Below are 16,341 nucleotides of genomic sequence, written 5' to 3'. Positions count from 1 at the left end.
GTCTGATGCTGCAGCTCATGAAGTGAACAAAGACAGCAGGGGCTCAGGGGAGATGCTTAATGCAGAGGATAAGATCAGGCTCAGACACAGAGCTGCTTGGGGCGATGCATTATTAAATGCTATCCTGATACACTCCTTCTGTAGGAGCCGATTAATGACATCCCACTTTATTATCCTTATCTTTTATCTCCTCCTTGTTTCACAGATGTAGCCAGCAGTACATGGCACTAACCACAGACCTGTGGCACTCATTAGATGGTGGCTGCTCCTCACAAGCGCCATCAGATGTGCAATTCCTGTCCCTGATTTTGCTAACGATGCTGGTTAACACGTTGCTGTGTCACTGTTCAGGCAAACCTAGACAACATGGTCTTGTCAGTCTCAAGCTAGCTTATATTTTACTTATGCTCTTCCTTTGACATCCTCCTCTGATAAGCTGGGAGATAAACACATGACAGACCCTGCGATGTATTCCCCCAGCTCTAAAATCTCAGCAGAAGGTCTGTAGAGAGCTTTCATCTAACGAGTGCTTCTTTGACCTGTTTCTATTGCGTTTCGAGCATTGCAGCTGCAGATCTTAAGAGCAGGTTTAAACCAGAAACCAATTTTTAGCGCTCCCTGTATCAGGAAGTGTTGGCCTTTGTGTGAATGTGAGTGTTTAATTCCAGCAGTACACAGTACAGGAAAGTCAAGTACATCCAGTTGCTAAAAGTTATGCTTTAGTTTTGGAACCTGTGATTTAGAAAGAGCAATACCTCCCCTAAGAGAAAACTAACGAGAGGAATATTTTTTCTGCTGGGTTTAGTGTCCGGGTTTACATCAGCAAGAGTTAATCAGGCACAAGGACACTTTTTTTGAAGATAGCTAAAAAACTGGCTTTGTTCCTTCTTATCCACAACCAGACGTGGATTTGGTGAGGAGGAGAAAGGGGTGGATTAGGGAAGGGTAACATCTTAGTACGGTGGTATGGTTACAAGGCTTGTGTGACCAAAGACTCAAGGTCTGTCCTCATCCTGAGGCTGCACCTCATCCTGGGATATTCACCACCAAACCACGGGGCTAAGGACCAAATCTTCATATTTTTTTGTGATTCCATCATTTCCTGGGCAGTCTGTTCCAATGTTTGACCATTCTTTCAGTCAAGAATTTTCCAATTCTAAGTCTATCTAAACCTACTCACAACTTGGCACATTTTCTTTTGCCCTGTATGTCCTGAATTATTTCTTTCTTGTGGCTGTCTGTCTCAGTACAGCCAGGCTGTGGATCATTTCTGCCACTTTAGGGGAGATCAATTAATAAAGGAGAAAATGTAGTGGTGGCACTGGGGATGATCTTACTCCTGCAAACCTGTGTAACAACCTCAGGTAAGTTCACTTCCATGGTGAAGCCAGAACAGCATTAACATCTAAATTATGGAAAATGGACAGCAATTTTTGATACTATATGATAATCCCAGCAAACTATGGCCAAATGTATATAGCAGAGTAATAAACAGGCAGTGGCTTGCACTTTAGGCTGAGAAAGTAAGAGAGTTTTTATTACCATATTACAAGTGAGTGCTGGTTTGTGGACGGCTGGACTGAGATATAAGGATCCTTACAGGACAGCTCAGGGAGAGAAATACAGCTGCTTAAATCCAAATGTGTGGTCCTAACTGTTCTGATAGCACTCTGCTATGCCGGGAAACTTTAACCCCCTTGTGATACCCCAGCACAGACGGAGGGGGAGGATTAAAACTTTGATTCTTATTAAATTGAAATAGGTCACTTCTTCCGCTCAGCCATTGTTGCAATGTAGCATCCAATTTGGAGACATTTCCCTCTCATGTAAATCACTGGTGTGGGCAGCCTGGGTGCCAGAGAGAGGATTGTGGCTGCCAGAGTTGGATTTCAGGGTGCAAAACACCTGGTTCTGGAGCATTTTTTGTATATCAGGGGCACAGATGTTCTCAGCCCCTGTATGATCTCAACCTGATCTCCTGAGAATAGACATGATGTTTTCTTTTCCACTACAAAATGATAAATGCTAAGCCTACAAACCTGTAAAACTATCTGATTTTTCTGCTTTCTTTATATTTTTTTCTTTCTTACCTGTTCGGCAATCTGATACAGCAGAGCAGATGGACAGTGACATAAAGTCAGAAAATCATCTGAAAATGGCCCCAGCTGGATTAGTAGAATGTCATTTCTTCATTATATAACACGTGCCTAAAAAGCTTACGTGTGGCTAAATGTTGCAGAGAAAAGCAATAAGGATTATCTCCCTAGAAGTAGAAACGGCAGCACCTTCTGCTAAGCTGCTAAATGGTTAATATTTCAAGAGCAACAGCCCCATTTTGTTAAGGTCATTATAAAGGACATGAAATCTGGAAAAAGAACACAACAGTTCTGCCTGATACAAGATTTTCCACTGGACTGCCATTAAGGGACACTCGCTTTTATGGGGAAGAGGACAGGACACTGGGGGTAACTGTCCACATCATCATGTTCCTCTTAAACAAACTGGACAAGGGAGACAATTCAGCACTTAGAGATTAATTTATGCCAAACTAATCTTGGTCAGGAAGTTGGACTAGGTATGTCCCCTCTAACTGATTTATCCTAGCCTATCCGTATCCTATCTTATCCTAATCCTAGCCCATCCCATCCCATCCCATCCCATCCCATCCCATCCCATCCATTCCATCCCATCCCATCCCATCCTATCCTTTCCTATCCTATCCTATCCTATCCTATCCTATCCTATCCTATCCTATCATCCTATCCTATCCTATGTATTTTCACAATGAGCCAGGAGGTCCATCATGTGGGACATAACTCAGGCCCTGTCCCAGAGCAGCCAGCTCTCTGCAAGGAGCTCTGTTGGGAGTAGATGGGAAGGAGGAGTGGGAAATAATCCCTTTCCACAGGCCTTCCCATGGCATCTCCTTGTTTGCTTTGGATCTTTGCTAAAGGTAGACAGGGTGTCAAGGGTTTCTCCTTGAAATGTGGAAGGAAGCAGCAACAGGATGTGCTAGAAGAAAGCCTGCTCTGCTGTGGGGATCCCAGTGATGACAGGAGCTATCAGGGACAAGGCAAACTGCCTTGTAATATGTTAAGATACATATTATAATGGCTTTTAAATCTTTACCAGCAGTGGCTGATTGCAACATGGCCCTTTGGTGTCATAGTCAGTCACTAAATATTTCTCATGCCCTAGAAACATCAATAGCTGGGCCTCACATAAGGCAGTGGTTTTAGAGCACATGGCACAATTGTGTTTACAGCCATTTCTGGAATTCATCCAGTGGGAGAGACTCCATCCCCTCTTTGGACAATCAGTTCAGTGTTCTGTCACTGCGCAGGAAAGAAGTCCTGCCTCCTGTCCAGGTGGAACTTGCTGGGCTCAGTCCCTGCCCGTTCCTCTGGGGCCATTGCTGAGCCCCCTGTAGCAGAGCCTGGCCCTGCTCTGAGCCCTCCCTGCACACAGGGACACCCAGGGCTGAGGGCCCCTCTCAGCTGGGGATCCTCTCGGGGCTGAACAGCCCCAGCTCCCTCAGCCTCTCCTGGGCAGGGAGATGCTCTGGTCCCTCCATCATCTTACCACCATCCACCCAACCCACTCCAGGAGCTCCGTGTCTCTCTTGCCCCAAAGAGCCCAGAATTCGACACAACACTCCAGATGTGCCTCATCGGGTCTTCTTGATCACAGGGTACACTCCTGGGTCATGGACATCTTGTCATCCACCAGGACACTGAGGTGCCAGAGGTTTCTGACTCCTCCCCCAGCTCAGGAGCATCCATGGATGTGTGTGTTCAGCTGCATGGATGTGCTGTGTTCTAGTACTTTCATCTAAACCACACCTTCCGAGTTTGTTACTTAAGCCATCACAACAACTCATCTGAGTGCTCACTGAAGAGAGTTTGTTTTGCCAAGTTCAGTTCATGAAGAATTTATGCTAATGTTTAATACTCTGGTTACAAAATTATAAGTTAAAAATTTCCATTATCCTCCTGGAGATCTAAATTAGCCTTATGTCCATTTATGTCCTGGGTCAGATGTGTGATGATTGATTTTTTCCTTATTACACTAGCTCTTTCCTCTTATGAGTGACTGAGAAATGTGTTCTTGTGGTTCACGTTGCAGTGGATGGTAACAGAAATCACTGCAGGAAAGACATTGAGGGACTGGAGCATTTCCAGAGAAGGGAACGGAGCTGGGGAAGGGTCTGGAGCACAAGTCTGAGGAGGAGCAGCTGAGGGAGCTGGGGGGGCTCAGCCTGGAGAAAAGGAGGCTCTAAGAAAACCTTCTGGCTCTGCACAACTCCCTATAAGGAGGTTGTAGGCACATGTGGATGGGTCTCTGCTCCCAGGTAACAAACAGTGGGAAAATGGCTTCAAGCTGTGCCAAGGGTCGTTTTGATTGGATATTGGCAAAAAAATTCTCACAGAAGGGGTTGTCAAGCATTGGAACAGGCCACTCAGGGAGGAGTTGGAGTCATCACCCCTGGAAGTGGTTAAGAAACATGCAGCTTGGGTTCTTAGGGACATGGTTTAGTGGGGGACCTGGCAGTGATAGGTAAATGCTTGGACTTGATTATCTTGGAGGTCTTTTCCAGCCTTAATCATTCTATGATTTCTTGACCCATTATTCATGGTAAAGGAGTCTTTTGTTAGTGAGAGTAATGGTTCTTCCCACTTCGTTATTGATAAAAACTTTGGATTAACTATTGCGATGTAATCATTTTTACTTGGACCTGTGCTAATTATTTCAGAGTGTAGTAAGTGGTGTTCCAGCACTCACACCTGTGCCCTGGCATTGCTTAATTCACTTTTAGACTTGTCTCCAGTGGAGAGGGCAGTGTGCCATGGAGGGGAAAAGTGGTGGAGATGAATGAGGAAAAAGAAAACAAAACAAATAATAAGCACTTTGACTCATGAAATTGAACTTTTAATTTAATACTTGTCTCACACTAAAAGGAATGCCACTGGAATGAAGGAGTCAGAAATGTGTGATGAAATTATTCTGTGCCAAGGTGTCTGGGACTTGAAATCTTAATTATGACAGCAGCTTCCTTACTAAAAAGCGACTGGAATGTGCAGTCTTTGTAAGGTGAGACTGAAATAATATTTATCCCCATTATTAATTGCAAAAGAATACTTGTTTCCCAAAGGTCACAGAGTGGGCATTGCAGGTTATTTATGCTAATTGTTATTTCTCTCTGAAGGGGAGTCTGGTGCAGGATTGTTTGCTTGATTTCTGTTTTTTGCCTAGGAATCTTCTCACATAACCTGTTCTGCTCATGCTGCTAAATATTTAGGCTCCCTTCAACACCTAATGCCAATAAAGTCACAATGTTGATGAAGTTTAGAGAATTTTATTTCATGGTAATAAGAAAGAATTAAAATTATGATGAACTGGTCAGTGAAGAATGGGTAATTTAATGACTGATACAGCAAAAGAAGATATTAAAAAAATTTTGGAATGTGTCTACTTGTTATGAAAAGCAAAGTTTCCAAATGCAGGGACCTTCCTCCTTTTGACTATCTGGTTTTATGAATTAAACGCTTTTCTCAGACAGTCTCTTTTCTTCACAAGGCAGGTTTGGTCACCTGTATTTAAATGCAACCTTACACTATAAACAGGATTCTTAATTTAAATTAACTACATTTGGTTTGGTTTTGGGGGGGTATTTTTCTGTTTTTTCCACAACTGAGCATTTTACAGTAGAACGTATGTCAGCAACAGAATCTAAACCAGAATAGAACTAGAGGAAACTACTCTGCTCTCCTAATTTCTTTTAAGAATTACATATTTCAAGCAATCCTGTTTATCTTCTGGTCCTGTTAACAGAACAACAGTTAAAATTTTCAATCAAGTTAAGAGTAGTTACATGACCAAGCACTATCTGTCTATGCCAAGAACATAATAAACATATGGAACCACAGAACTTAAAAAATGTTTATTAGAAAACATTTTGGGAAAAGAAAGATGAGAAAAGCTAATAATTAATATATCTGGCAAATAAACAACAAATTTAAATTAAGATCTCTACCATGTTCCGGACCATTATATAAAAAGAATATACATCATCCTACAGATTTTTCTGGTATGAGTCATTGTACTCAAGTCAGTCCTTCTGCACATGTTGGAGAGGCAGGATGGAATCAATGTCTGTGGAAGAATTCATCAAGGAGATGGATGTCCAGGAAAGTAAAAGTTGAACCTGTTGTTTTATTCCATTTTTGCAATGACAAGAGCAGAGCAGTGGACTTAGCGAAGCTCTGGGTACATCTTGGACACTTTGCCAGGAGTGTTGGAAAAAAGCATTTTCAAACTTTCAGTGGCTGGCTGAAAACAATTTGAAACACAAATTTAATCATGTGTTGGAAGTGAAAACCCACAGGGTGTCCTTTCAGAATAATTTTCAACATCATTTTCTCTCTAATGTTTGCCTCTCTGTTGTCATTTACCACCCAGCAGCATCCAAACCACTAATTTGACCACACAGAGAAAATACGTGGCTCTCTCAAGATTTCTCACTTATCCATAAAAGCATTTTAAAGCTTTCTTCCTTTATGCTACAGCCTGTGGTGAGAATTTGGTTCATTCCATAGCAGAAGATAGGGAGTAAATCTTGCATTGTGAGATTCAGCCCTATGTTTTTATTTCCTATTAGAATTCTAAAAACTCACGTTTGCCACTTGCCCTTATCAAGTGTGTTGCTACTTCCATTTGATCTGCCACCATTTTCCAAAGGATGGAGAAGGAAAAAAAAAATAAAGAAGTCCCTTCCTTCCATACACTTTGTTAGGACCAAGGATCTCTCCTTGGCATGGAAAAGCATTATCTCACATAGGTAAAGCAGACAGCATGGGTGAAATGTGATTCTCTGATAGTGCTTTTGGCCTAGTAGTTCAGCAAATATTTTTTTTTAAATCAGTTTGCATAAAATAATTGTTGTTTAGGGTTTTTTTTTTTTTTTTTTTTTTTTTTTTAAGCATGAAGTTTACTCAGATCACAATTAAAATGCTTGGAACTTACTGCACAATCCATCCTCACAAGCACTGGGACAATCCCCACAGGGCTCTCCTTCCTTGTAGGGAGTCTTCATTGAACTTATTAGATTTCCCCTGAAACATCAATGTCACCAACATCAGCTGTGAAGTCACTACACCATAGCTGAGAGAAAAAACTAAACTACAAGACCTTTAGATTTACACTTATACAACTTATTGCTACATTTAGGCTCAGTCTTTGGTTATATGTGAATCAGTTTTTACAGGTGTGCTGAGTTTATTTGGAAACCCTTTGGCAGTGGGCAGAGGTGAGGAGTTTGCAGGGGTGGCTTTTGTGAGAAGACACCAGAGACTGTCTCTGTTCCAGACAGGGCCAGGGGCTGGCCAGCTCCAAGTTGGACCCATGTGATGGTGATAGTGGCTCTGAGATAACACATTCAAGGGAGGGTAAATCCTGCATGCAACAGCAACCAGAAGAAGGAGTGAGACTATATGAGAGAAACCACTCTGCAGACACCCAGGTCGTGCAGAAGGAGAGGCAGGAGGGTGCCCCAGGCTCTGGAGCTGAAATTCCCTGGTGCTGCCCATGGAGAGGCAGCTGTGCCCCTGCAGCACATGGATGTCCATGGGGATGCAAAAATCCACCTGCAGGATGACCCACACTGGAGCAGGAGGACACCTGGAGCAGACTGTGACCCCATGGGAAGCCCTCACTGGATCAGACCCCTGACTGGACTTTGTGACCCTGTGGGGGACACATTATGCAGCAGTCCAAACCTGAGGGAATGGAAGTGTGGAAGGAATGCTGGAGCAGCTTGGGAAGAACTGCAGCCTATGGGAAGGGCTCACACTGAAGGAGGAGAGAAGACCCCACAGTGGAGAAGGGGAAGAGCACGGGGAGGAAGGAGTGGCAGAAATGGCACATGATGAACTGACCAGAGCCCCAAGTGCCATCCCATTGTGCTGCTGAGGGGGAGGAGGTGGAGAAAATCAGGAGTCAAGTTGAGCTTGGGAAAAAGGCTGGGGCTAGTAGAAGGTGCTTTAGATTTGGTTTTACTTCTTACTATCCTAGCCTGATTTGAATAGTGATGAATTAAATAATTTTCCCAAGCTGAGTGTCTTTTTTTCCCATGACAGTAACTGGTGAGTGAACACCCCTGACCTCATCCTGACCTGTGAACTTTTTGCCATCTTTTTTAATTACTCTGTTCCTGTTGAGGAGAAGAGTCAGAGAGGCTGGGTGAGCTACTGATGGTCAGTCAAGGTCAACCCACAACAAGATATTGTGAATGTGGAAATTAATTTTAGGCACTATTTGAAATCATCACTTTACCTTAACATTCCCATTAAAGTGTTTTTGGTATTAATTATAGTCTTCACTGTACAGTACAGATTGCTATGCCTTTCTGAACTGAGATTTCAAGTAGAAGGTGCAAAATATTTATTTCTAATTAACTATTATGAAAATTATGATTTTTTAGGCAAGTTACATTTAATCTGAAATCAGTATCCCTTTTATATATTTTATACTTTTCTTGTTTGACAACTCTTTCATGAGTATGTTTCTGTCCTTTCATATTCCTAATACAATCTTCCAACCTGTTTCTCAGCTATTGGTAATGTTCCCTGTTACAAATTTCACCAGCTCCTGACTAATTTTGATAATGTAATAATACCAAAATCAGAATCATACGTACGCGGGGCAGTACTGACAGACATAAAAGTAACTGTAGGTAGTGTTGCTGCAGAAAGAGAAACCACATCCAATTTTATAAGAATTGTGCCAAAACCATCTGTAGGTATAAGAATAAAAATCATAGGAGTATGAAAAATATACATTTGAAAATCACTGAAATACATTATGCATCACAGGAATGTTTGCAATGATGTTAAGTCACTTTATTTACCCTTTATTGTAAAAAGTCCATTTTACTGAAATCTATTTTCACCCCTATTAACCTAAGAATATAGGGGATATAACAATAATAATTCAAGACACATGTTTATAAAGCCTTTGATTTTGTATTTATGTCTTATTTCAATTGAAACTGTAATGTAGGAATAATGATGTAAAACTTTGTATCTGTGTTTGTGCAGGTACTGTAGAAATTTAGGATGAACCATTGTCCAACTCCTCTGAGTCAAAAGAATTCTGTTGGCTGCAACAAACCTATTTATATTTCCTTGATGATACTGTAATAACCCTGTTTTTCCAGCATCTGGGCAATTTTCAGATGTTAAACAAACAAATAAGCTGCTATTTCCTGAAGTCTTGAAATACCAATATCTTTACTCTTACTCCTACATACACTTAGACTATTATTTTCATTTTAATTTTGTTATTTCCCCTATTATTTTCATTCTAATTCTGTTCCTTTGAAAGTTTTCATCTTGTTTGGTTAGAATAACTCTCATGTCTCCATTGTATTTACTTCCTTTAAAGATGAGATGGTATAATTGCTTAGCTAAAATTGATTTTTTCAGCCTGAAATATAAATATATATACATATACACACACACATATATATATATATAAAATACATTTACCTGAGTGTAATGGCCAAACTAGCACCTTTTGTTTTTGCCCCAGTTCCATATTTGAAATTTTCTCCTCATTGTACCAGGCCTGAAGAATATCTGCCCATGAGAACGGGGCAGAGGACATGAAGAGATTTTCACCACATGGCACATCGAAAAGAGAAATGCATAGAGAATACATGCATGAGAGGAAAAAAAAAAACCAACAACAAAACAAACCAGCAAAAGGTGGGATGACTTCCATAGAAATTCTCATTCTAAATAGGGGTGGCAGGATGTTGGGTTTTTTTTCCAGTTGAGTGACATCAACCTTTGTAAATACTGAAGGTGTCACTCGACCCTGCTTGGCTGGTGGTTGTTTGTTGGGCAGATATTCTGTATGACTGTAGGAACATCTGCACAGGTGCATTCAGGTTCATGACTGTAATTTTGCTATTGGAAGTTGCCAACGTAATTGTTGTCTGGATCACAGCCCAGTAATCTTGGGAAAAATCCCAATAATAATAAAAAAAAACCCTAAGAAAGTGTCTATATTGCTCTTATCTACTGTTTTGTCCAGGTCTAACCCCACTGCATTGGGTCCTCAAATGGCATTCACCCTGACAAAAAATAGGATTTGGATTTTAGGAAAAATATGACCGGACTGTTCACATCTAGATATGGTTTAGGCAGAAGTCAATCAACAGCACATTGGGCTGTTAACATGGCACAGCTGTAAATTGAATATCCAGTGACTGACTGAAGTGTTAATTCTGAACCTCAAAGACAATTTTAGGTTGCAATTTGCCAGGAGATTTAAAAACTGTCTGATCTGAGAAACTATGCTCTAGCACCACCAGCCAGTTTTACAACCTTTGCTTTTGCCCCTTTCTTCCTAGACATTTCAAACCAGCACATGTAAACTTGTTTCTGCACTTAACTGGCTCTAGATCTTGAGACTCACTTTTTTTTTTGATATTTAGGAGAATACACAATATCACTATGATTTAATTTTTTCATCTGCTGTAGAAAACAGGATATATATGTAAAAACTGGGATGAGAATGGATTGAAACTTTTCTCACTCACTGGGAGGATTTCTGCCTTGAAAATTTCTCTTTGTCACATGACAAAAAGAAGAAAAATCAATATAGAATTTAAATTGGATCTCATTTTCCCCCAGCAAGCAAACCCCAAACTGGTCACATAAATAATGTGTTGTTCAGTTCCACTCATGCTTCTCTTACTTGTTCTCCTCAGATTAGGAGGGCTGTGCCTTAAAGTACATTGATTGGCCCAAATTTTTGGGCATTCTCTGCAGCTGCAGGACACCATTCCTTAATGAAAGAAAAAAAAAATCAGTCTGTCACATACCTATGAATAACCCCTCATAAAGGAGCAACATTTAGAAATCACATTTAAATAAGAAAAAAGTCAAATGCACAATCCTTTTCATCCATTTTTTTGAGGGGAGAGGTAGGTAGGAGCAAAGTCACTGTGCACCAAGGGAATAGAAACTGTGGAGCCAGATGAGGAATGAATCAGAAAGAAATTAATTATGCTATGGATCTTTTTTCTCCTTTTAATTTTCCTTCAAAAGAGACATTATTGTTGATACACCGGCAATTTTTCCAGTTTTATTCTTCCACTTGCCCATCCATATCTTTCTCTTGGTGCTGGCTATGCTCCATCTTTAGGAAAGGTCTAGAGAAGGAATAAAATAAATATAGCTAAATAAAATAAACGTGGCTAAGTAAAAAATTTTGATCCTGCATCAGTCCTGTATCTCTCATAGAGTTCACTACTCATTAAAAATAGATTTACAGCATAGAACTTACCATCTTCATCATGTTGCTGGGCAGTTGGTTTTACTCCTCTCCTGAGGGCATTATGTCTGTCAACAATCAGCTTTTGCTGCTCTGCTCTGCTGCTTGACAGAGCTTCAGTTTCCTAAATTGAAAAAAAACAAAAATTTGTATTTCTGCTTATTTTGAATGTAAACTAAATCCTGCATCCTGTGTAGGAAATATTAAATACCAAACTTTATTCTCAACCAAGGAGATAATCCCTGTTGGGGAGAAAGGACTGTGGTCCTGCTGCGTTTCCTGAGTGTCTCCAGGGGTGCTTCCATGTGGAGCAGCATTTCAGTGTTCCACAGGGCAGAGCTTAGCAGTAATAACACTGATTCCTGTATTGCTATCTTCCAACCTCTGTGGAGGACTGAGATATTCTGGAATGCCTTTGTGCCTGTAGACTCATACATTTAGGCACCAGAACCAGCCTTATTTACTAATATTGTAATTTCCTTGATGAGGTTTTGTGGAAGAGGATCTAAAAATCATCTGCATCTATGAATTGTGTTTGTGATGTGTCTCTATTCTGTCTAGTTTTAAACATCCCTATCAAAGTTTTTCTATTGAAGAATTCTGTTGTTCAATCACAGGATCGTCTCAGGCCTCTTGTGGTACTTCATCAGGACAACCCACTGAACAGAAAATGTTTATGCTCTCATGCCATAGATTTTCTTCCAATTCTGTCGTAACTGATACAATTTCTCATGCTTTTCATTGTTCTCTAATTAAAAAATAGCCACGTGAGGAGCTCAGCCTCTTCTTTACGTTCATTCTCAGCTAGTCTACACTGCAGCATTGAGAGGAGAAAACTGAAGAATTAGGAGGAAATGCAGTCAAGCCACCAGTCACATCCAGTGTTTCTGATGCAGAAGTAGAAAACTACAGATTTTAGACTAAATTTGGGTCAGGAGGAACCACTCTTGTGTGCATCCAGGGTGCTAATTTAGCTGTTTGAGGGAAATTGGGGGAAATGGGCTGAGCGGATGGACTGTGAGCAAAGGAGAGGCAGCACCTCAGGACCTGTAGGATGAGAAAGGAGCAGAGGTAGCTAAATGATATCTGTAAACCTGTGTGGAATTAATGGCAAAAAGTGCTGGATCTTTAGGAGGCCCAGAATATTGGATTTGTGCATGGAAACTTCTGGAAAATACGGTTATCTCTGACCCAAGTAATGCTGAATCTTTTTTTTTTTTTTTTTTTTTTTTTTTTTTTTTTTTTTTTTTTTTTTTTTTTTTTTTTTTTGTTTTGTTTTGTTTTGTTTTGTTCAAATGTGGAACCAGAGAACTGCTTTGAAATGAAGCAGACTTCAAGGATAAATACTTTCCAGATCCTAAATACCTCATCAGACTCTTTCTGCCTATGTTTGGAGTACATAGGATAAACCACATTCAGTTGGTCTACAAGTGCCTCAGGGCCCACCCAAATTTTACAAATAAGAGATTATGTATTCTACCTGTCCAGTGGATGGAGACAGCACAGTTGAGAGACACAGAAAACCACTGGCAGAATCATCTCTGAAAAGGTGAAGATGAGGAATTAATTCATTTTTCACAGAGCTTTCATTTCTCTGAATACAAAGTACATCTTTCTCCTGTGTGTTTGCTGGCTTTTGCTCAAGTTCCTTCTTTCCTTCCCTCCTTCCTTCCTTCTTTCTCTTCTCCCTCCCTCCTCGTCCATTGTTAGAACTAAAATAATAAAATTTATTTCCTCTCTTCATTTCCAAATTTCTATGAATCAACTACTTTTTACATCTCATGCTTCCTGCGGTATCCCTGATGGAAGATCCCCATAGGTATTCACAGATATTTTTGCTGCCCTTTCTGCAGGAAACCTGTTGCTCGTTTTCAAAGTGTGGGATGGGATGGGAAGGGATGCTGCTCTTAGCTGGGCCCTGTGTCTAAGTGAGTCTGAAAATTCCCCTGCTCCCCCTTTGCCTGCTCTGACTGGAGAGCTTTGGTGGAAAGGGGAATTAGACACTGAGTCCATGTGATCTCTACATGTGATCTCTACAGTTCAGTGTAGGAGTCAGGATTCACAACCTGTTCAAAGCTTGATGACCAGCACTGTGAAATCTGACATGTGAGCTGGGGCAGAACTGGGAAAAACCAGGAAGCTATTTTTTTTTTTTTTTTTTTTTTTGTGTGTGTGTGTGTGTGTGTGTGTTTTAAGACAAGCCTTGATTATATTACAAGTAATAAGAAATGGCAACAGAAATTACAGCCTTCTATAACATTTGGATTCTTGATATTTCCTATTCAGGGCCAGGAGTAGAACTTTGATGATCCTTGTGGGTCCCATCCAGCTCAGGTTATTCTACAAATATCTGATTCTAATTGAAGAAGCATCCACCAGACCCTGGACTCCAAGACTCCACTTGCCTGGGAGGCTCAAAGAACCATTCCAGTGACCCAGGAGGTCACTGCAAAGTTCAGGTTTCTGCAATCAGTCACACCAGTTGCATTCAGCATGTTTCTGCTCACCTACCTCCGGCAGGCATGCAGGTGACTAAAGTGGAATTTACTTGTTCTGGCAATTTTCCAGCCTCCCACTCTGAGGGAATTTATGGGCGTGTTACCACAGAGGTATATTATTACCTTTACTTGTTTGGTTTTGAGAGGCTGCTGATTTTAGTTTTAAATTGTTCTTGGGGAGGGGCCAGTAGGGTTTGCTGATCCTTTCATATTCAGCAAAGCCCCTTTGCCTCGAGGCAACCAGTTTTTATAAAACACAGGGTGCTCTGGAGAGCACTGGTACTTGTGGACAGCACATGGTTAAGAAAAGTTCCTTTTTCTCCAGGTGTTACAGCGAGGCCCCAATTTTTCATCAGCCTCTTATCTTGCTCTGGGGGTGACCCACAGTGCCCAGGCTTAGGCTGCTCCAGCTCTGCTAAACAACAAATCCCATGGAATGTGACGATGGACAGCTGGAGCTCAGAAGCCAAAAAAACTGGAAAGACTGGTCACATCTGCCCAATTAAACCCTCTCAGCCTTCAAAATAGGATGGCTTATTCCAAGAACTTGTATTTGAGGAAAGATCTAGTTGATCCAGTGGAAAACATATGGATACTTAGCAGAACAAGTAATTTATCTCCTGTTCTTAATACTGTTTCATGTCCCTTACTTTTAATTTTGACATCACCTGTGACTCCTTGAAGTGCTTTAGAATCACACAATTTTTTCTTATTAACATCTCTAAAGCTTATTTCTCAGAGCCATTACAAAATTTTGCACTTTATCTGACTCAGGTGTTCAGCAACAAAAGGTTATAATCCCAATATAATGAAAAAATATGCTTTTTACTTAATTCTTAACTAGAAAGTAAATAGAATTGGGGTTATTTTTAGCTGTACTCAAGTTACAAGTAAAAATACATCTTTTGAGTGCAAAATATGATGAGATGCAAATAGAAAACAACCCTTTTTGCACTTAAAGCACATTTTAAAGGAAAAAAACTCTCTTCACTGAAATTGCAAAGCTTTCTATTTTGCAAACCAAGCTGAAGAAGCTAAGTTAGACACATGGGCAAAGTATTCATTCACTGTAATATTTTCTATGAATTAACTTACAATTAAATATAATTGGTAATTTAATACAATGATACAAGTTTCAAAATGCCATTGGAATGCTTTTTAAGACCCAGTGGGTTTCCCACTCCAAGATATTAACATACTTTTGGCAATCCCACTGATTTCAACCAAATGCTTACAGTTTATGAGATGTAAATTTAATTGCTCTGCATTAATTTCTAGGCACCGGTCCTAAAATCAGTCTCTCTCTCCCCCTCCCCTGTTCCCCCTCAATCAAACATAAATCAGGACGTGTGCCAAGTCTTACTGACTTTCCTGCAAATCCATCTGTATACTGGGATCTGCCACTGAAAGATGGTGCTTTAGCATCCCTAGTTTGTATGAGTTTGGCAAACTCATGTGAATATGTTTTTCACGTCTCTCCTTCTAAAATAAAAATTTAAAAGGTGTATCCTAAATTATTCATTTAATTGAATAACCATTACAAAAAAAAAAATCCCAATTATTTTTTATTATCCTTGAAAAAGACCTGAAATAGTTTGTGAACAGAGACTGAACAGACCTGAAAAGACCTGAAAGTTTCTGTGATTGCACTTGTACAGCACTATTGCACAAAGGCTACTTAGCAGCCACTTTGCAGAAGACGAGTCAATTAAACAAGGTGTTAATTTCCCCACTCTGAAAATAGGTGGTGGTAGAAACATGAACCAATAGAACTTACAGAGCTGAATATATATCCCATTCAGAGTGTTTTACTGTCTCTCTGTCCCTTTCTTTATGGACATATAATTTACTAAGATGCTGCTTTCTTGATAAAAGTGGCTTTTCTTGTATTTTTGATTGTTTATCCACTTCTCTACCTTTTTGTTTTAGCTTGTGTTACACTGTTGCCTATATAATCTTTATTTTTCACTGAATAGGATTCTCTTCTGTGACTGCCCTAAATTTTTCAAGAAGCCTTCTGATGATAGATTCTATTTTAATACATGAAAAAAATCACAATACCTTAAGCCAATGAATCAAGACAAATCCTACCTTCTGTTTCCAGGAAGATCAGAAGTTTCTCCAGTCCTTCTTCAGGTAGTTGTGGAATTGGCTGGAATTCTTCACTGGAGGATAATTTATAGCTCTCCTGCTTCCTGATAGGACAAGGTGATTCAACGTCACAGGTATTACAAAATTCACGTAGTGACCAGATAGAACACCGTATTTTTCAACCCCAAATTCATCCAAAAAGGAGTTTGTTTCCTTGTGTTCCATTTTAATTTCCTCTTTCTTCTTGCACTGGAAAAGGTGGAATACCCTGAAATGGTTTTTTTAATGTATTACATCTTAAATGTGAAATTTGCAGTTAATGGGGACGCCAGGTAAAACTCTCTCTGCTCATGATTGACTCATCCAGTTGTGGTAACATTTGATCCTAATCTCCAGAAATGCAAATAGACTC

General features: G+C 40.2%; 1 protein-coding gene across 1 annotated transcript; it reads right to left on the bottom strand.

Moving 5' to 3' along the window:
* Positions 1–6,015: 6,015 nt before the first annotated feature.
* LOC136358709 (cysteine-rich venom protein TEL1-like) lies at positions 6,016–16,098 on the bottom strand (the record flags this gene model as incomplete). Its single annotated transcript, XM_066314661.1, is given in 12 exon segments — positions 6,016–6,330; positions 7,024–7,112; positions 8,696–8,791; positions 9,546–9,603; positions 9,606–9,689; positions 10,762–10,813; positions 10,816–10,851; positions 11,353–11,370; positions 11,372–11,464; positions 12,821–12,864; positions 12,867–12,881; positions 15,930–16,098. Coding segments are annotated over 12 exon segments (765 nt in total), but the record flags the coding sequence as incomplete, so codon positions are not given.
* Between the last annotated feature and the right edge of the window lie 243 nt (positions 16,099–16,341).

The sequence above is a fragment of the Sylvia atricapilla genome, chromosome 3 (assembly GCF_009819655.1).
Source record: "Sylvia atricapilla isolate bSylAtr1 chromosome 3, bSylAtr1.pri, whole genome shotgun sequence".
Lineage (NCBI taxonomy): Eukaryota > Metazoa > Chordata > Aves > Passeriformes > Sylviidae > Sylvia > Sylvia atricapilla.
This window is presented reverse-complemented; position numbering and strand designations above follow the sequence as displayed.